Raw genomic sequence first — 21,152 nt, forward strand, 5'->3', positions numbered from 1 at the left:
CACCGACCTACAAACCCACTGGTCGCAGATACAAATCTGAGATATAGAAAGGCTATCTTTATACTTCTCTGCAGAGTAGGTAAATGATGAACAATTGTGACATTTTGAGTGGCAGCAAAAGAAAGTGGCCCTCTTGTTATGCTTTCTCTGACCTTTTACTATTCTTTGGTACAAAACTATGATATATCCAATGACAAATGCTGCCCAGTCACAGAAGGCTTTCTTTGTGTCATTGCAGGTGTACGACCACCACTACAAGGCAATGGTGGATGGCCTGGAGAGAGACGGTGTGATGGAGATTGACCCGGGTCAGCGCATTGAGATCTTCAGAATGGGAAACGGCAGCGAGGAAGTACTTGAGGTGCACGACTTCAAAAATGTAAGGTTTAACAAAGCCGAGAAAGCTGTTCCTCCCTGTTAAAAACCTGATGCTGTAATTGTTTCTTTTCTTGAGAGGAGGAGGGATTATGATGTTCGCATCCTGAACTTTTCAAAGAGGCGGTTAACATTTATCCTTTTTTTAAAATCATGTTTCCTTTTTCAACAAGATGTTCTACTCTTCTGTGACGCTTATTGAAAACAGGTGTGACAAACCTTTGGAAAATCTGAGAAACAAAATAATGGAAATGATACTCCACTGTGCGGTGTACTCAGGGATCTGAAATGCAAGATAAAAATATGCCTGCTAAATCACAGCTTGTACTCCTAGAGATTATGTGTTCGAGTGCACACAGCAGCACAGGAAAAAAGTGTTTTACAAAAAGACAGTTTTCTTCCTAATCATTTTACAAAGTATACTTCTTTGCACTGCAGAGACAAACACATTAAAAGCCCATCTCTATTTGTTTCTCACACCTTTTTGTACTGCACATTTGTCTTCAGAAGACCTCATCACCTTACTTTTCATTCCTAAATCCTCTCAAGTGTGCAGGAGGTTGCACATGACGCCCCTCTGAAAAGGCAGCGTACTGTTTGACTGGTTAAGGAATATCCGCAGTTGCATCATTATTTACTGTGAAATGTTTGGTCACACAGCTGAACTCATCCCAAAGAAAAACATACATCGAGTTATTGCTTTTTTAACAATGGTCTTTGTGAATGTAAAATGGTTCTATCGTGGGTGTGTGTGTGTGTGTGTGTGTGTGTGTGTGTGTGTGTGTGTGTGTGTCCTACTTACCCACACATGTGCCTGTTGCTTGTTCCACTTCCTGTTAGTGAAGCACATTCCCCGCAGAGATTTGTTTGATTCAGTGCTTCACCATGAAAGACTAAGAAACAAGCGAGTGAGCAGGGTAATTCAAAACCTTAGAGATTTTTTTTTTTTAAAGGGGAAGGAAACCTACACAGAAACAATAGGTTGTACTAACTGGTAGCTTGTGTGCGGATGTTAGAATATAGCAACACAAACCACCTCTAAAACAATCTCCATCAAGCCTGAGGGCTGTGTGAGGAATTGAAAATGAGGGAATTATACCACCAGGACCGAGGACCACACAGGCGAAATCCACTCGCTATTGTTTCAGGCCAATACAAAGTCATTTTAACGGGGGAGAAATGGAAAAGACATCCTAAGAGAGAATCACATTCTTATAGTACAACAATCTCATAATAAATATTATTGACAAGTGAACAAAAGCACACACAGGATAATTGACCTTAAACTCATTCTGCTCAATAAAATGACAAACTACTTTATGTTACAGCACAAACTAATGTAATCATTTTCAATTTGCGTGAAGGGAAAGCAATGATGAGATCAGAAAACTGTAGCTACAGATACAGGGGCGTTTTGGGTTCATCTTCAGCTAAGTTTGTGTCATTGTTAGAGAAGAAAATGTGGGTTTGTTTTTTCTTTATGTTAAACTAATATGACATGACTTTTTGGAGCTGTATTTCCCTCAGTTGGTACTCGAAGGGTCTAGTTGCATTATTCAGATGGACGCACAGAATTCAGATTTGGTGTACCAAAGTTCTTGAAGACCATGACCATACCTCATCTTGATCCGGCCAATTCTTTATTTCAGATACATTATCAACATTTTCAGACTTGTGTGTGCTAAAGAGGTTTAAGAAGTACACATCGGCACCAATTTACATTTCTGCTGTAAGGTGCTCAAAACCGTTCAATGGCCATCACACGCCCCAATGTAGAGTTTCTGCAATAAGCACATGTGAATAGGTGGAGTACAGGTATGGAAAAGTGATCAAATTCACACATTTCGCCACAAAAGGATATAAACAGTGACGCCAAAAATATATTGATAGGGATTGGAGATAAAGAATGTAACAAATGATACATATCTTGAAACACACAAACGTAATAAAACAATGCCACTGAAATAGTTTAATAAAAAGGCTCCCATGAACATAAATGATTGGCACAATCCAACACGATTGTGGCTGAAAAACCGCGTTATCACAAGCCTAAAAAACGCAACGTAACAGCAGGCTGCAAGAGGGTTAAAACCCTAACAAACCACACAAGTTATAACTGGCTATCTAATGTTAAACATGTAGAGAAAGCAAACCATCAACAGATAGGATCAAAAAGCTATTTATAATAAAGTTTCTTTTTTACACCCATTGATGTTTCTTCCTTATGAGAAAAGTGTTACGTGTTGTGTTTGACACAGACCGTTCTCTTTGTCTATTTCATTTGATATATTGTTTGATCATGCGTTTCTTATGCACATTGCCTTGTTGGAATGTGCAATATAAATAAACTGTGTTCCTTACCTGATGGCGCACGAGGGTGCTTTGAGGCCTGCGCCTATATTACCAGGTGTTTCTAATATTCTGTCTCTCTGTTGCATCTTATATCTAAACCTGCTCATCCTTAGTGGGATCACGGAGGTCTGGGGGCCTATAGTTCACAAAGGCCACGAGGAATACATTGCAGATGCTAATAATACCACAGACATGTAGGATAAACCTATCATATTCACTATTTCACCTACAGATAGCTTGAGAGTCACACCTAATCCGTAAACCAGAGGACCCCTGCCTTTTTGCTTTACTGCACATAATGCTAGCTTTTATGTAGAGATCTTTACAAAACAGATTGTTACTCAGCACAGAAAGTGTTGTTCGCATTTCTTCTTTTGCTTGCCACAAGGCCTACTACAGCATCTGTCTGCTTCAAAACACACATAGCAGCCACCAGACACCCAGCACAGAAATTGCCGGCTAAACAGATTCAGTTAAGGTGGATCCTTCACCTGTCGTCAGTCATCTTGTTTTAGTTTCTTAGCTTCAGATGGTGTCCCGCCTAGCTCGAACCAGCATCCATAAATTAACATAGGTGTTGGAAGAAACAGCTGGTGACTGCAGCCAATCTGTAATAAATAATATTAATGTCAGAGTTTTATTTCTCAACAGATTGAGTTTCCTTTTTTAATTTTCTTAATATGTCCTTTTAGCCATTAAATATCTTAAGAGAATGGGAGGAGAAGTGCTGATGGTGTTGGGTTTATTTACACCCTGAGACTAATTAGAGAAATGTGAAACAGGTGAGCAGGTGCGTGGGGGGAGGGGGAGGGGGGGGTCAGGTGATGGGAGTGGCAGGAGAGAGGGTACTACAGGACATGAGGGAGTGGCTGGTGAGGAAGTCATGTGACTGAGACAGGAGGGTCTGAGGGCATCTGGTGGACAGGTAGAGAAATGGCAATGAATAGTTGGAATGAGGCTGCAAATAGGGACAGAGAGGAAAAACACAACTGAAGCAGAGACCTTGAGACACAGAAAATATTAGTTTTAAAAGTAGACCTAACAGTTGTCTTTGGAGTCTCACAGAATCTTAACAAGTCTATTCTTCAAAAAAGTCCACATCCAAAAGTCATGAATTTTGACTGAGTACAAAAGAAAAATGTGGTTGTTGCCCACCACAAAAAAATAGCACGCCAATAAAAGATAGCTCATAAAATACCTAGCATGCAGGTCAAGATAAAAGGAGAAAGCTAACAAAAACAGTATATAAAAGAGAACCTGCAGGCTAACTGGAAGCACAATAAAAATGGCCAACTAACCCAAACACTAGCAAAATCAACGAGGAAGCAATACAACAACAAAGCCAAACAGTGTACCCTATAACTGTTTAAAAGTCATATACTGTAGAAGACTTGGCTGATAAAATGTGAAAACAACTGTTAGAAGGAAACTAAAATGTTGGCTATACTAAATAGGCAACGTTTTGTCAAACCATCTATCAAAGCTTTTCGAAATGAATTCTATCAACTAGACTTATTATAAAAATTCTTTGTCACAAATCCTTCCCTTCAAATAAAATGCTTCTGCAGGTGTAGTCTGTAACCATTTGTGCTGCCTTTCATATCATCTTTAGCCATGAGGATTTGGCTGTCAGAGGGAAATAAACAACGTTTTTAAAAGTTAACCTTTTCTTTCTGCCGCTGTTCACTGCATTTCAAATCGTATGGGAGCTAAACAAAAAGCCCTTCAGCGTTTCATCTGGTCAAAAATGTTAAAATGGATCATGCAAAAAAAACTACTGAGGGTGTGGAGAACAGCCTACAGATTTTGAAGCTCCTCACTGATGTCCAGAAAAGGGCAGTGTTACAAACATTCATTGAACAGTGATTTAGGCAAAGATTTATGAAGCCAAAACTACAGTTATAAACAGAAACAGGCACAAAAATGATATTTTAAAGAGTAGGAAATGTCCCCTTGTGTTGATTATGTCCCACAGTAATACCTGCTGACACTACTTGACTTCTTCCTTCACAGGAGCTGAATGATGCATGCAGTAACAAGTTCTCCATCTTCCTCATGAATAGATTAGCATCTTGCACATGGATGCTCCAAGTGGACATTTTATCATTGTGTGTTTAAATTACATAATTTGTCCATTTCTCATCTGTGTGTTAATGTGTCTGTCTTCATTTTCTAAATGACCAACCCCAGTAATCACTGTATCTCATCACAACATTGCCCTCTCCTCTTCTGCTGCAGCTCACCAACACAGAAGACCCAAATTAAACAGAGACTCATCACAATAAAGCCTGGCATAAACATCATGCTTTTGTGCTGGAGACCATTATTGCTCCATCCTTTTCCCGCACAGAAGAAATTACACGCGGTAGATTATGACAGCCATCACTTTGTATCATGTCATGTGCGGCTGGTATCTGGTTTTCAGAGTGACAGCACCACAGAATATGTAGAAAAAGCACCCACATGGTCAAGTTAACCGATTCAAAGGAGATGTCAAAGCAATCACTGTGTTAGTGTAATTAAATTTAGATTGAATCAAGTCCATTTTCATGGTACGGCTCATACAATTTTCAGTTGATACAATTCTAAAGCAGCCGTGGCAGATGTAGATCCTGCCGTCTGTTCTAATACAGTGTGCTGAATGAGCAGCTCCACTCTGCATAAAATAAATTGGATACAATCTAAGATACTGAGAGTCTTTCAGAGTTATTCCGGCTGAATATCTTAGATTAACACAGAATGGCAGCGGGAGAGAATTAACAGATCTTTCTTACCTTTTGAGGCTCTGTGAGGCTCTGTGTGTCAGAGTGAATAGAGCCACAGTCCACATGGTGGAGGATCATCAGTGGAGCTGAAGAGAGTGACTCCACACTCGACTGCACAGATTAAGAGAGTGACAGGGACCTATGACTGACTAATTCAATGGGGGCACTCTCTGTAGAAAACACTTCATTGTCACTTTGCTCTCCTGTGCGATATATATACTGCTATCTGCCACAAACTACTATTCATCCTCGGAGGAACACCCCTGCCTTTTTACTTAAATTCAGCCTGAAAGCAAGAGCTGTGTTGCAAAGGCCAGGCAGTCGTGAATTTCATAGTGCTAAAAGGAAAAAGATCAAAACACACCTCTTCTCACTCATTAGGTTTGAACTGCTTTGACTTTTTTAAGAGCTTTGATAATCAGCAGAAAGAGGAGCATTTTAAAACGGTTGCCCCAGTGCTTATGGGATATCCACATCACAGAAAGCTAATTAATGATACATCTGAATTTCTGAGTATCCTTTCGTTTCCTTTTTTCCTTTTTTTCAAAGGGAATCACTGGGATCCGGTTTGCTGAACATCAGAGGTGCTACATCAGGACCCAAACCAGGAAACTACCCACAGTGGCAGAGGTGGAGGCCGGGGACACGGAGCTACTGGTATGCCTCCTGCCTTTTCTGTCTATACTGTCAGCCTCTGTAGTGCAACAGAGGCTGTCATGCATATTGTAGGGAGATAACCAGAGTAGAGCTCTGTGAGGAGCACCACACAAATCCTCCGTCTGTCCACCTTATCCTATCTCCCCCACCCTCCTCACAGAAGAGTAAACTGTGGTTTGTGGTGCTGTGAAACCGTCAGAGAGCTGCCCACAAACCCAAGGCATCTTTGTGGTTCACATCAAATGGTGTTTGCTGTCAATCTTGAGCCAAAATAAATGTTTAATCATCTCTTCCAAAAGCTCTACCCAAATAGCCTAAAGGGGGAAGGGTGCAGTAGAGGTCTGGGTGAGAGGTAAGCCATTAAAACAGTATTTTTTAAAAGACGGTTACTTTGTAATATTGACGACGCTCCCTTTCCAAGTACAGAGTGATTCTTTTGGTTCTTATCGTTGTGAACTTCAGCAAAAAAGGGATGGAGGAAATTCAATCAATCAAATTCTCTATTTTTTTCAATGTCACAGTGCAATACACTCAGTGGGCTGTGTGTTCAAAGAGAAAACCCCTCTCTCAAATGTCTCTACTGCTTGCATGCTCTCATTTACATTTCACATTGTAGCTGGGAAGAAGTAGCTGGCAAATATATGACGCTCCTCGCTCACTGCTTCACTTTAAAAACAGAATAAGGCAATTGTCAGCCCAGTCTCAGTTTTTAACTTTAAGAACACAAGCTGTTACACCAAAAACCAAACAGTGTTTTGCTATGTTTTTCCTCTTATCTTCATAATGTCTGATCCATGCTTACAAATACTAATTGCCCAGGCAGCACCATATGTCCAGGCCATTTCGGTCTTTTTTCTGTGCGCTGTGAAGCATAGTTGGCTTAATTCACAGCTCTAAAGTGAATAATTGAAGGCCAAAAAAGTGAGTAGGGTTTTTACCAGCTAAAACAGACCTGACTTTGACGTACATGAGTGAACAGATTATTAAACACCATGTTCAATACAATAGTGTTCAAGTGTTTTTATGCTGTGGTTTACATAAGGGTGTTCTGATCAATCACTATGAATAGTTTTACACAGTGTTGCAGTATGAGATGACACTAAAGTACAATTAGTAGGGAGCCTTAAATAGACTAAGAAGTGATAACCAGGCAGCCCAGAATATACCCTGTCTCCTAGAAACTACGCTTACATACTACTAATGTGTTGTATTGAGTTGGGAATACATAATTGCTGCCTGGATTTTATTCATAGGCAATATTTGAGTGTCTGTGCCGCATGCTAGTTTGAGGGAGGAGGTTAAGGTGGATTGTGGTCGTACAAAAGTGAAGGACTTTGATACTGGAGATTAGGATTTGCATCCCAAATCCTGTATGTTTAGGCTTAGGCAACAAAAACAATGTTTTTCTAATTATTCAGTTGCAAGAAGCAGATTTTGTTTTGGAAAAATAAGAATATTGCAGGAAAACAACTTTTTAATGATTTAGAAAAAACTGCAAATTTGAGTGTTGAGCTGAATAAATTAACCGGCAGAACAGGTGAATAAGGTGATGGCAGAGTATCATCAATCCAGCCGGAAAGAAAAAAAACCTTTGGAAATAAGCCAATATCTTTACTGCAATACTAATAAGTTAAATGGGGAACATGTGAGAAGGTGGGAGGGGATGGTCAGTTGATGGAAATGGTGCAAAAGGAGTTACTGCAGGCAGGAGGGAGGGATCTTGAATGACAGGAGAGTTATGGCAGAGAAATCAGAGGAGCAACATAATGAACACCAGGAACTGGCTGAATTTGTGGTGACATATTTCACATTATATATGTTTGATCTTTGACATTTTAAATGTTGGCTGTTGCAAAGCAATATTCTTTTAATGTGGAATTCTCAAAAGGACTTTTGGGTCAGATGACCTTGATATTGAGGATATTGTATCTGTGCGGTGAATTTTAAACTACAGTCAAAAGCCGGTGAGCTTAGCGTAAAGACTGAAAACCAAGCTCTCTACAAAGGTAAAAAGAATCAGTTTACCAGCATCTCTAAACCTCACTTATTAATAAATAATAGCAATACCAATGATCTGCAAAACTAATGAATACATGAGGTAAACAACACACTTCACTGGATTTATATGGCCTATATTGAAGATAAATAAACTGCACATAATTTGATAGACACAACAGTGGAAAATCGATCAAAGAAACGCCATAAATTATTCTTTCTACCATTGTTGTCAATAAAGAAGGTATGTTTTATTTATGTCAAACACTATATTGAACAAGAGAAATATACTAAATATCATATTTAGGTAATACACAGTGACCTTAGCCTGACCTCACCAAGCTCTGTTATCACATTAGACAGCGACCCCTGATCCGTCCTCCTTGAACATCCTCCCACGTGCGACCCCTGAGAAGAGCAGCACAAGTTTTCCCTTTAGGTGGGGAAAAACCCAGCTCACAGGGGTTATAGCCAAGCAGTAATGGTTCCTAGCTTAACCCAGCCACAGGCTTTAGGAAAGATGGCTCAGAGCAGCCGTGGCAGGCTTTAGTGCCGAGGTGAAAAACAATGGAAAAAATTGCGGGAAAACTGCAAGCTGCTGATAAGGAAATTCAGCCCCTGCGAGGGAGAACCAGGTGACAAACATGAATTGTTTGCCAGGATTTTTTCCTCCCTTTTCAATTTGCCTCCTCTATGAAACGTCTGAGGGAGTAATCCCTGAGCTTCATTCCAGTTTCTCCAGTCTGACACAGAAATCGCCATCCACCTCCCTCACACCCCTCAACATTGTCAACTGATGCTGCTTGCTCCATTAAACAGCCACTTAATATGGATGACCAAAGCTCACCCAGCATCCAAAAACCTCCCACTCAGACAGCAACTGCAAACAGAAAAACAGCAGAGGATGTGAAAGTCCTGCAAGGTCCTACGGTTTGCTTTTACTCATATCTGTCTGCATGAAAATGTAAGATTGATTCGTAACAGCAATACCAGTGGGACTATTTTGCAACAAAATAAAAAAAAACAGTTCAATTCCTGCAGTTGGGGACATACTCAATCAAGGCTCAGTAAGGGCAAACTAATGTTTTGCATGAAGACATTTGTCCACTAGCCTTTTTAAGATATGTTAAAGCTTCAAAATTACAAATCACATCGGGCATTTACTGATGTATGTCTTGGACATACCTGGCAAGCCTGGGTTTAACCACAAACTTCATTTCAGGCACCTAACCAAAAAACCCAACAACCCATTCAATTCCATACAATGAATTGCTAACTTGTAGAACTGTATTCTATCCAAGCTAACAAGCTTGCTAATGTAGGTCAGCCCTTAAAAAATGTATTTGTGCAATCAACTACAGTCTGAAAATGATCTATTGACCATGTCTCTTTTGCTGGGCAGTTTGCTTTTCTGTGGCAAGCCATGACAAAGGTAGGCTTCAATATCAATTGGACGCTCTGCAGTTAACGTAAAACATAAAGTGTCCCTTAACGAAGACATTTGGGACGTTATTTTTTGCCTTTCGCCTTTCTCTCAAGGCAGGCTTTCAGTATCCTGTGTGGTCTGAGAGAGGGTGAGTCTTTACCTCTGTGCGGACTGTGTTGATTCTCCTGAACCAGTGATCTTCTTGCCAGTGGAAAGAGTGTTGTTTCCTGCTTGGTCTTCTATGCAAACTGTCTGCTGCGTCTGCTGGTAGGAAGCTGAGTGAATGAATGCGTCCCCTGACTACCAAATTGGCTGCAAATGTGACCAAAGCCATGTAGGAAGTGGCTGCAACACCAGAAATGGATTAACAGGCTCTCTCTCTCCCCGCCCACAACCTGAATTGGTAGACCGCCCCTTGTGCTGGATTGGCTTGACTGTTTCCTCTGGTTTGCCACACCTCAGAGAAAGGTTAAATATAACTGGACAAGGACAAACAGATACAAAACTACAGCTTCCTTAGTTTTGTACTCCCACTCAGTCTGTTCCTTTAAAGGTCAGCGCTGTCAGACAGTTATTTGCATGTCAAAGTGAACCAAAGTTAAACTCAAAGAAAAAAGAACACAGATTAACAAAATTCAAGTAAAAGGCTAAAGAAAATAAGCATTCCCTTTTAGCAAATGCCAGCACTCTTTTTTGCTTAAGTGTCGACTTAAATTTCCCACATGGTACTCTGAATAATTAAACCACCTGCCTGTGTTTTGTACAGTATATGAAAGCTCTTGGTAGTCATAGGAAAAATTATGTTGAAATGGCAAACACAGCGCCCCTTGTCTAGTATATCATTCTAGACAGTGTTTCCCCCCCCCCCTCCATTTTGGGCACAGTGGCAGGAGAGGGTAAATTCATTAACTCCAGCGCAACTTGTGTATAATTAAGTTGTGCATTGTGGGCGGAGAGCAAACATGCACCAGCAGGAGCAGGCCACAAATAACAAATTACCATAATTCCCAAGGTCCAATAGTTTAAAAAAGTAGCTTATGTCCTAATAATATAGCATTTGTCAATATGAAAAGGGAAAAGCCTTTTAAAAGTGTGTATAAACTGGAAGGCTGTAATCATGTTGTCTTTGTGCTTGTCAACTGGCATTTAGAAATCCCAGCCCCATGCTAAAATGCTGACCTTTACCCTCTCCTGCAACTTATTGGAAGTCGTTTTTCAACTGTGAAGTCAAAGTCATGTTGTGAGCCCCGTGTCGTGACCTCCATTTATTTCCAGAGAAGACTCACTTGGCTTCAGTGGTTAAGAGGTCCAATTAGAGAGGGCTGTTTGTGTTCTGAGAGTTTGATTTTAATTTCTGCAAACCACAGCAACAGTGAGTGCAACAGCTCCCCCCCCCCCCCCCCCCCCCCCCCCCCCCCCTCTGCGTGCCGACCCAACCCGGCTACACCCGTACTCTGAGTCGTCATTAGTTTACTGGTCGGAGCCTGAAAGTGGAGGAAAGTGTGTCAAAAGCTTGGGCTAAACACTCCTCATGCCCAAACACAATCTAAAGGAATGTGCTCGAGTCTTTTCCCCCCTCTCTGCGGGTCACAACTGTGTCGCTTCATGACAAACACAAGCGGCATAGAAAGCGAAAATGTAAATCAAGCTGGAGTGACAGGAGTGAAAATGAGGGAGGGGGCACCACCCAATATAAATGATGTTGCTCCTCTACAGCCTTAGGATTCTACGTCAAGCTTAACTAATGTGCAATTAAGCTTTAGACTGGGAGAAAATCACCTTGTAAAAACATTTGTCAAGTGAACTGTTTTTCTGTTCTGGGTTGCTAATTAACAAGGGAATGGGAAGAGGGGTTTGTTTGTGTGTGTATTTACATATACATGAAGAAAATAAATATCTGCACTGTTAGGGCAGAGCATTAGCAAATCCCCTTCATACGTCTCTATTAGACATCACTGACATAGTCCCTATCATTAAGCAATAATAGTTTACTTTACAGCTCATGAACTACAGTATCAACAAATTAAGCCCTCTGATAGCGCAGAGTGCCAAGCGAAGCATTGTGGAAGAGGGGGGAGTGAAGGGGGGATGGGGGAGGAAAATGCAAAGCTTTATTGTGTCTATCTCATTAAACGATATTGCAGCCACACTCAGAGTAATGAAGACCACTTCTAAAGTCATTTAAAAGTCAAATCATCACTGTCTGTGAATTTCAATGATGTATAGAAAGAGCGTGCCGCAGGCTCGAGAACAGGGCGAGGGAGAGAAAGAGGAGGGAGTCAGGGCGAGGGGGATGCAGGAGTCAAGAAGCTGCCACCCTCTCAGCGGACAGAAAGGTGATAGATAAAAATGACGAGGCCGGAGCTGCTGCGAGGCTCAAGGGAGGGAGAGTGCAAATGCAGAAATGTATTTTGTGCGGGGCCTCGACATTTTAACAGGCTCTGACATGCAATGTGTGTGTGTGTGTGTGTGTGTGTGTGTGTGTGTGTGTGTGTGTGTGTGTGTGTGTGTGTGTGTGTGTGTGTGTGTGTGTGTGTGTGTGTGTGTGTGTGTGTGTGTGCGTGCGTGCGTGTGCGTGCGTGTGCGTGTGTGTGTGTGTTTTCTCGCAGGTGGATGAGACAGAGGCCGTGGATATGAAGGTGGAAGACTCCCAAGTGTGGGTTCCAGCCGAGGAGCCCATCGTTAACCCGGATTTCCTTTTGGGCTCCAAGATCTGGGAGATTTGCCAGGAACTGCCCATCCACTGGATCCATCCCTCCCCTCTGAGCGGTGAGAGCAAGGGCCATCGCTGCCTCTAAATGCAGGCGATGAACACTTTCGCTGCAGGGCATCCCCACAGACCATCTGCAGGTCCTTAGGGACCGCATGAGCATCCAGCCTGGGCTTCTGTGTGTTTACAGAAAGTTATAAGAGTGATGGTCAGTGTTGGAAGAATCTCACAGATCCTTAACCTAAAGCAAGAGTAGGTTTTAAAATATTGCTTTCTTTTGCTGGTGGCCTTCCCAAAATTGAAGCAAAAGTATCCAAAAAAAGGGTGGAAAATAGTCCATTATAAGTCAAAATCGATTAATTAGAATAAAGTGATGTTAGGAGACTAATACATGAACCAAAGTATCAAAACTTAAACACAATCATTATGCAGAACAAGTGTTTTAATATTTTTAATATTTTTAATATATCATTGTGTAAGCAGCATTTTAATATTGTAGCTGGTGTAAGTGGATCTGACTTTGAAGGGTTTGTATGATGATTATATTTAGTTCTGTAGAATGTATAAAATATACGTGAGTCCTTTTTGTTTGCATCTCTGGATCATTTCAACCAGATGGACTGATCTGAGTAGCAACTCATTTATTTCATCAGTCTTAGAAAAAATGTATGGTGAAGTCATGATATCAATGGAGTTAATATTGACAGGGTGTCTAAAATCAAAACTTGGAGGTATCATTTAAGATAAGCTTTCTCAGGGGTAACTCACATAGCTTTAAAAAATGTCCAAAAGTATTATTTCTGAACAAACAAAATATGTTGGCACTTGTTGAGCTTCTTTTATGTCTAGTTACTGCAGTAGTGGGGGGCAACCGGGGGCAACACATATTCAACTGTATGTATACTGTATATAATATTCACTTTATATACTAAGAGAGCGGTACAATATAAATAATTTAGATTCAAGGAAACATACCAACCAAAGAGTAAAAGAACACATTTAAATACTATCATCTATTATTCATCAAAGAAAAGCCGAAATAATTGACAATATGATGCATAGTCATATAGTATGTCCACAGTGTCCAATAAATAGTTTTGTAAAACCTTGGACCTTGGTAGACCCTTTTTGTATCTTAGGCAGGTAAGATTTTTCTATTCTTCTGTATTTTTCAATCATTGAATTTCCATTTTGTTGTCTCACATTGGATTTTATATATTTCTTTGTTGCAAAATGAATGATAGATGAATACATCTTAAAAGAAGGAAGAATAAGGGTTCCCTTTTCTTTTGAAAAAATGTTACCGCATTGCACAGCATATAACAAACGGTCAAATTCTATTGAACAGATGGAAAACACCACAATGGCAGAGCTTGTCGAATCCTTTAAGGAGGTAAGACTTTAAGGCGAGACACCCCAGGTGAATAGGGTAAAAAAATTTAACTTAAAGGTATCAGCTAGAAATTTCTCCAGTTAATTACTTACAATAAGGCAATTGTCTGTTGTATTACAAGTTTTCTGAAATAGCATGTTTAAATATGCAAATTATCCATTATCTCATTAAATATGCACATATTTTAACACATTTCAGGAATCGAAATCTGAATTTTGGATCTAGCCAGATTCAAAATTCTTCTTTCATTTTGTAGTCATATTAGTATCAAAGGCTTTTACAGAAGGGATATTGGATATCTCTTTTTATCATTCCATAAATCAGAAAATACTGTCAACAGCCCTAAAATATCCATTTTCGCCATGTTTGTAGGTATACAATGTTGTATAATTCAGGCTATGAATTATATATGAACAAACCCTTCTGTAAAAGCCTTCATAATATTGATAGGAATATAACTGGACGGTTTGGTGTCTCTACGTGCTACTGAAGTTGAAATTTCGAACTCAGAGTAGGAGAAAAAACTCATTTTGAGAAAACGACCTTTAAAGATTGCAGTGAGGCGCTAGCTAAACCCTCCTGTTCTTTGAATGACAGCTTGCGCATCGACGCACTCCGTGAAGGTATTTCATGTTCAGGGTCATTTTTTTTTATATAACCTTGCTTCGTGCAAGTGACAATTGTTGTCGTCTTCTCTGTGAACGTTTTTTTCGCCGTTCTTTTGGCATTTTGAGATTTCAATTTCTAGCTGAAAGCTAACCAGGAAGTGTTTTAGCACACCACGTGACGCATCTGAACGAATCACGTTGTCAGAAATTGACACCAGCCAATGAGATTTCGTTTCTTGGTTTAAGACCCCTTTGTGCTTTCACGATTGGTTGCTGATACAAAGGAAATGACCATATTTGGATCCGATGAGATTGTGCAGGAAAGACGGAGCTTTCCAGGGATACCTCTGTTGACATGGTGCACACAGCGGTCGCGGTACTTTATGTTACGTTAGAATGCTAACTTTTGGTGAATTTATGAGAAATCTACAGACGCAAATAGACAAACTATAGTAAAATAAACACTTAAATGTGTATTTTGTACGTTTTCCTTCCAAAAGCCTGAAAGAAAACATGTTATGGAATCAAAATAGCACAAAATCTCAAAATTTACCAGTACTTGAAAAACGATGTTTTTGCCTGCCGTGTCTCGCCCTAAATAAAAGATAAATCACCTGTAAGATGAACAAGATTGTAGTGTGTGCAGTACTGTATATAAAAGTAACTTTAACAATCTAATGATTTTAAGAAAATAATATGATATAGAAAATGAAAATACTTTGAAAAGTAAAATACAACTGCCTCAAAACTGTGCTTAACAAAATGTCCATAGTGAAATTCCCTCACTGTTGATGGTCATCTGGAGATTTGTTTTTTTTGTTCCGCAAAAGGATTTGAAGGCTTTACTAATTAGGATCCGGGGAAATTGATTTGTGATTTGTGTGTTAGTATCACAACAGCAACAACAAAACATTGTTAGACAGAAGCATGAAAAACCTTTGAATGAGTTCCAGCGTTTTTCTTCTGAATGTCAAGCCACTGGGAAAATAGAGTGCACGAGCCAACATTTAATCTAAGAGCTTTACTTAAAAAACAGTAGGAAAAGTGTTGCAAGCACATAAACATCTCCTCTCTTCATACTGTCTGGCAGATGCTGAGATGGGAAATGAGGACGCACCTGACGCAGAGGTCACAGGTCAGCGCTTCGCCCGTGACGTCCTGGACCACCCTGCCGTGAACGACTATGTGAGTGTGCCTCTGTGCCGGGACCATGAGACACAGTAGAGTCACTTCAATCAGCTCCAGCTCTGCCTCGACTCTTTCTGCATATAAATCGCTCACTAATTGATGTTAAAACTGACTTTGTGCACCAGAGGGCACGGCAATTGCTCTATATATCTGTTTAAGTAAGGCCAGTTCATTGAAGACTCCCTTAATGTCTCTCCATTAATTGAGAGGAATATCCAGGCTTTCAAAGGCAGAAACGTGTGCCTTACAGCAACCTTTAGCTCATCTTCTCACTTCCTTCTTGCTGAGGCACTACAAAGAAGCACACTCAAGGTCACTCATTGCTCCACAGATAAAGTACATTTATTATTACCGCTTTAATTATCAAAGCGTATAAAATGTCTGGAAAGGCCAAGTGGCATATTTTGGCATACTGCATCTCAATAGAGAATGTTTAATCATCCCTGACGCTGAGGGGAAATCATTTAAAGCAGTATATTACAAAGGAATTATGCACTTATACTGACACCAGAAAATTGCAGTTAAACACTAAAGATATCAGGGACATATACAGGTGCAAAGATATATACACACACACACACACACATTCAGCATCTACAGGTGAATAACCACTGAAGCTAAATTCAAGGAGAATAAGTCGGCTCTGTATCCTTCTCTGAGCTGTGAGAAACGGTGAGAGACACGCAGGGAAGTGAGACGTCCTATAAAGTTGACATTTATCAGGCTGTCCCAGAAACACTTCCCGCTCAACTCCTCAATTTCCCCCCCAGCCTTCCCTGTCTTCCCCTTCATCGTCTGCGGCAGGAGATGCAGTGCTATGCAATTAAAACATACCAGGGGATGAAAAACTCTGCTTTCCTTTTGAAATGTTCTGGCACTATCAGCTGAGTAATGCATACCAGTGCAATCCTTTCCAGCAGCACATCCAGGCTCTGTTTGTGGGTCCGGCGATAACAAAGGCCTTTGTGACCAAGCAAAGGGCAGGCAGCAGTCTGTAATTGGGAGTCTGAACCCTCGCTCATACCGGTGGGATAACACATGTGCTAGCCAAACCTTGTGGCTGTGGATAAAAGTGTTAGCCAGAACTCATGTAGATGTCCACACAGTCAGAAAACAACCAGCACACACACAAACACAGTCTCCTGCTCGCACTTGTTCTACCCAACACCCTTTCATCTATCATACTCACACAAAATCCAATGCGTTCACTTTTTTCTGCTTCTGGATTTCAGAGCCAAGTCTCCCCACAGTTCAGGTTTCTTAAGCAGAATAAGCGTTTGAGTCCTTGTGGCATATGTTGACAGATATATGAAGCCGACCTTTGCCACGGCTGCCAAGTCAGAGTGTATTGTCCATCAGAGGTGGCCCTGGACATTTCAAACTGAATAACTGCCATCTGACAAGGCTGAGGCGATGGTATCACAGTCCTTGACCCATAAAGTAAGAAATGGCTTCTAATAAGAGTTGACCTCACAAACATACACGTGTAAACATGTTTCATGGGTGTTTCTGCCTGTGGTTGTAATGTGTTGAATTCACATCAAGGATCGTGAATGGATGAACAGAGGTGCAAATAGTTGAAATAATTCAAATCTGTGGATGTAGGACCTCTTTGCGCCTTCTGAGAAATATTTTCACTGAAGCTAAAGTCCATTATCGGCCCTGAAAACCATCAGTGTTTACTGAAATACATGACTATGTCTGTATTCAATTACATCCAATTTCACTGTCATTCCACCTCACTGTAGAGCACATGAGATGAGAATCTGAGATCAGGGACAAGCGGTGAAGCATTATACGTTGCACTGTCCTGTGCTTCTACATAAAAAACCCTTTGGAATACAAAGCAGGGTCTGAAACATAAATGTTATCTCTGCTGTTTTGATCCCAGGATGAATGTGACGAGCTCAGCCATGAGATTTAAAGCCACATCCAGACACACGCTTCAAGCTCATGAAGAGCGGTGATCAGTGTGTGTGAAATAACACCAACAAGTGTGCAGATTAGAGGAGTCGTGCTTTGATTCATTACATATTTTTGAAAGACTGACGCCGTTTTCTACTCTGCAGGCTCATTCATATCCAGCGCCCCGTATTATGCACAGAGGTGCCTCTGTGTGTGTGTTTGCATTTGTATACGTGAGCCCGAGTGTGTGATGAAATCAGATGCAGCACGGGGGTAATGGCTTTTACTCTTCATTAATGCTGCTTGTTTTTGAGTGACTGCCTCAGATTTCCCAAGGTGAACCATTCTTATCACCGCAGCATCCCACAAGAGCTGGCAACTCAAAGCCAGAGTGATTAATATGTACCCTCCGTTTTAAAAGGATAGCTCTGATTAATTGTCTTTAAGCTACAATGATGCCCATTGGCTGTTTGCTTTGATAAACGCGGCATAATTTGAATAAAATATTTCCTTCATTTTCCGAGCCGGAGCTCTAGATTTCGTAACCCCCCAGTTTGGGCTGCGAGGAGCAGATAAGATTATCGTTGGTCCATTGACAGCTTTCGTGTTGTTTCCATAACAGATTGTTGCCTGGAAGCTGATGACCTGAAACTTGACTGATATAATAAATCATTAAAAGCCTACCTGCACTTGTCATGCTAATAAATCAAACCCAGCTATCCTAGATATAATTTGTCGCACCCTTCTATGTGTTTTTAGGATGTCTCATGAGTGTGTAATTTCACTCAATTTATCACAGTTTACATTAAATGCATAGTGTACTTTTTGGATCATGCTGATGTTGAATTTATTGCTATGTTTTGATAGTTGCTAAAGAAAATAAACCAATGAAATGCATGAAAAACCACTCGGATTGACTGCCCACTGTCTTGTAGAATAAAGTAAACTCCTAATTCCCACACTTAATGTAGCTGAAGACTGAAGGGACTGGAGTTGCTCCTGCGGGTCCTGTCCTCTTAAACAATTCCCACACATTTTCTTTTCCCAACAGTGGATGTGTTTTGTTCAGCCCTATTGCACGAAGCTGAGTCACTGCAAGCACTTGCAAAGAATTATGCTAGTTTTGTTCTGAATGAGAAGTCATCGACTCCTGGATCCAAGCAGTTTAACGAGACAGCGCCGGATTGTCTCTGCGGATTCATTTACTAAAAGAGATTGAAACGTGGTCAAATGCATACTGAGGGCAGTTGCTGCCTCAACTTGCGCGGTGAGTTAAGTGGCACTTCTCCGAACCCCATTTGGAGTTGCTCTTGATCAAAGGCATGGCACTCAGCCCCCACGAGTCTACGAGGGCATGAACCAACCGGCACAATGGAAAAATCCAAGGGCCATTAATTCTACCCAATTTACCTTTCGTTTGGGTTTCATTTGGCTCCTCTATAAATTCAGAGGCAGCCAGCAAGAGCAAATGAAAGAATCCTTGTTAGGCGATCATTACTCTGCTAATTGCTTTAGGAATGTGCCATGCACTTAAAGTCAAGGTCAGGGGGAGGGCGCCAAGACGTGGGGAGCTCTAATTTGAATGCTCTATTGAAGGAGGGGCAGCCATTTTGGAGCAGAGTGTGGTCCTCGGTCGAGGGAGTGAAGAGGTCAGAGATGAAAGAAATAGTGTAATTATGCTGGTAACTACCAGCGTAAGAGTCTCTTTGATTGAAGATAGTGCTGACAGAGCGGCTGTGAATGCTGGATTCAGAGACGGGGCGTTGTGAAGTCGTGTTACCTCTGGTATAATAGAAAGGTCAAGGGTATTATATCATGTGTTATGCTCCTGCAGCTTAAATCAAGCTCGCTCACTATCCCCTGCTATCTTGATCTCTTTGTCATAGTCATCAAGCATGGCACAACTTTGCATTTTCACAGACATCAATTCTGATCTTTTCCCTTTTGTTTGGTTTTTACATATATTCTGCTGACCTACAAGCGAAGCGCGCTCATATATTCCCACCATCCCCTCTTCTTCTTCTTCTTCTTCTTCTCTTGCCCTTGCCTTTGGGAGTGGACTGGCATTTGTCATCATGTGTGTGATTGTAACCCTGTGTCCTCTGCAGAGAGATGTGGGAATCGAGCTGGATAACCGTCTGGACGACGAGGGCTTCTGCTGCCAGCACTGTCGCCGTGGTTACCGCTACTGCCAGCGCTACCACGAGCCCCTGGGAGGCTTCAACCAGTGGCCGTATTACTACCAAGGAGGGAGGGTCATCTGTCATATCGTCATGCCGTGCAACTGGTGGATCGCCCGCATGCTGGGAAGGGTCTGAGGAGGGCGCTTTGATTTAAACTGTTGTTAGTGCAAAATCCCCCCTTTTTGATAAATATTACATTTCACTTGTGAGAGCAAACCACACAATTATTATCCAATATGAAAGTTGGCCCACTGAGCTTTAGTCAGTTTAAACAGTCTAAATGTCATTTGAAGCGTTTTGATTCTTTCTTACAGCTGTCTAATTTTCTGTGCTTATCTACCCATTAAGTATTCTCGCTGTTTGATTCTGTCGAGTGGGTGCAATTTAGTTTGGAAGATGTCACCAGAAACTAATCTGCTCGCAATGAAATACTTCAGCACTGTCTGTTCTGACTTTGTCATGCAGTCATTTTTTTTTTACTTTTAGATTAAAAATACTTGTTCTGCTAATACTGTAATGTGAGAAAATCTACATGCAGAATATTAATATGTGCAAAAGTCCGAGTAGTGCCATTTATCTAAATATATGTTTTGTCTCAGTTGTTTGTCATCCACTTTTTCATTATTGCTTAAGCAGATACAAGCCTTCCCATATTAACATGAAATCAGAACAACATATGCTAATCAAAGTGATACAAATGTGGGAAAAAAACAAATAAGCTAACAAAAGAAACACTTAATGGAATTAAAGGAAGCCTTTCTTGCTGGCTTTATAACAAGTGTGTTTTAAGATCATGTTAAACTAAGGAGGTACAGTATAATTGTAGATGCACAGGCCTCAGCTGTCTGTGTGATGTTTTTGCTGTTTTTCTTCTGCTCCATTGTTTTCTTGTTGCAATCCACAAAATGCTTTAAATAGTGCGACTCCTCAAACATTTTTCTTCTTTGCCGAGGTGATTTTAATCTGCAACACCACGTCTCAATCTGTCGATCTGAAATAACTCTCATCTGCAAGAAACAGATAAGCGAGTAAGATAGGCATATACAATTGATGTTCTGTCATCAGAATAACAAGGTGCATAAATGCCCAAGAGTATTCAAGCGATGTGAAATATTCAAAAGTTAAACAGAGAGACAAAAATGGAGCACTCATGTTGTCATGGTTTGCTTTGAAGCCTTCTGTGTCTTTCTGTCCCTTTCCTGTTTTTTTCCCAATTAAAATGTCATTGAATTAATAATCTGAGTTGCCCTATCATATGAAACAATATGATGTGAAAGCTGAAGTGAAGATGTATGCAATCCCTACAATACACAGACCTCCTTCCATGTTATCCATTAGTCCCATTGCTCATTAGTAAGAAATACTTAGCCTCAATTTGGTGTTTGAGTTTCTATAGTCTCTCTTGTGTATCTGATTGTTTACACTAATATAAAAGCACATCGCCTGGTAAGTAAAGCTGCATGTTGACTCATGTTTGCTCGGTGTGATAATAATGTCAGTGATATCAATATTTGGCAGCAAAATGGATTTTGTGAAACAGAGGGCGAAAGATATTACTGTATGTAAATGTTTCATGGATATGTTCATAAATGGAG

The 21,152-nt window shown here is 40.7% G+C and overlaps 1 protein-coding gene across 1 annotated transcript in view; it reads left to right on the forward strand.

Moving 5' to 3' along the window:
* The window catches only part of tnmd (tenomodulin), a 47,503-nt gene extending 26,351 nt beyond the window's left edge, over nt 1-21,152 (forward strand). Inside the window, exons 3-7 of the mRNA XM_034211819.1 lie at nt 239-379; nt 6,042-6,149; nt 12,180-12,339; nt 15,372-15,466; nt 19,483-21,152. Of these exons, the coding sequence (XP_034067710.1) occupies nt 239-379; nt 6,042-6,149; nt 12,180-12,339; nt 15,372-15,466; nt 19,483-19,692 (714 nt within the window). The 3' untranslated portion in view covers nt 19,693-21,152. The remainder of the gene's footprint in view (nt 1-238; nt 380-6,041; nt 6,150-12,179; nt 12,340-15,371; nt 15,467-19,482) is intronic.

The sequence above is a fragment of the Gymnodraco acuticeps genome, unplaced genomic scaffold (genome assembly GCF_902827175.1).
Source record: "Gymnodraco acuticeps unplaced genomic scaffold, fGymAcu1.1, whole genome shotgun sequence".
In the NCBI taxonomy this organism is placed as follows: Eukaryota; Metazoa; Chordata; class Actinopteri; order Perciformes; family Bathydraconidae; genus Gymnodraco; species Gymnodraco acuticeps.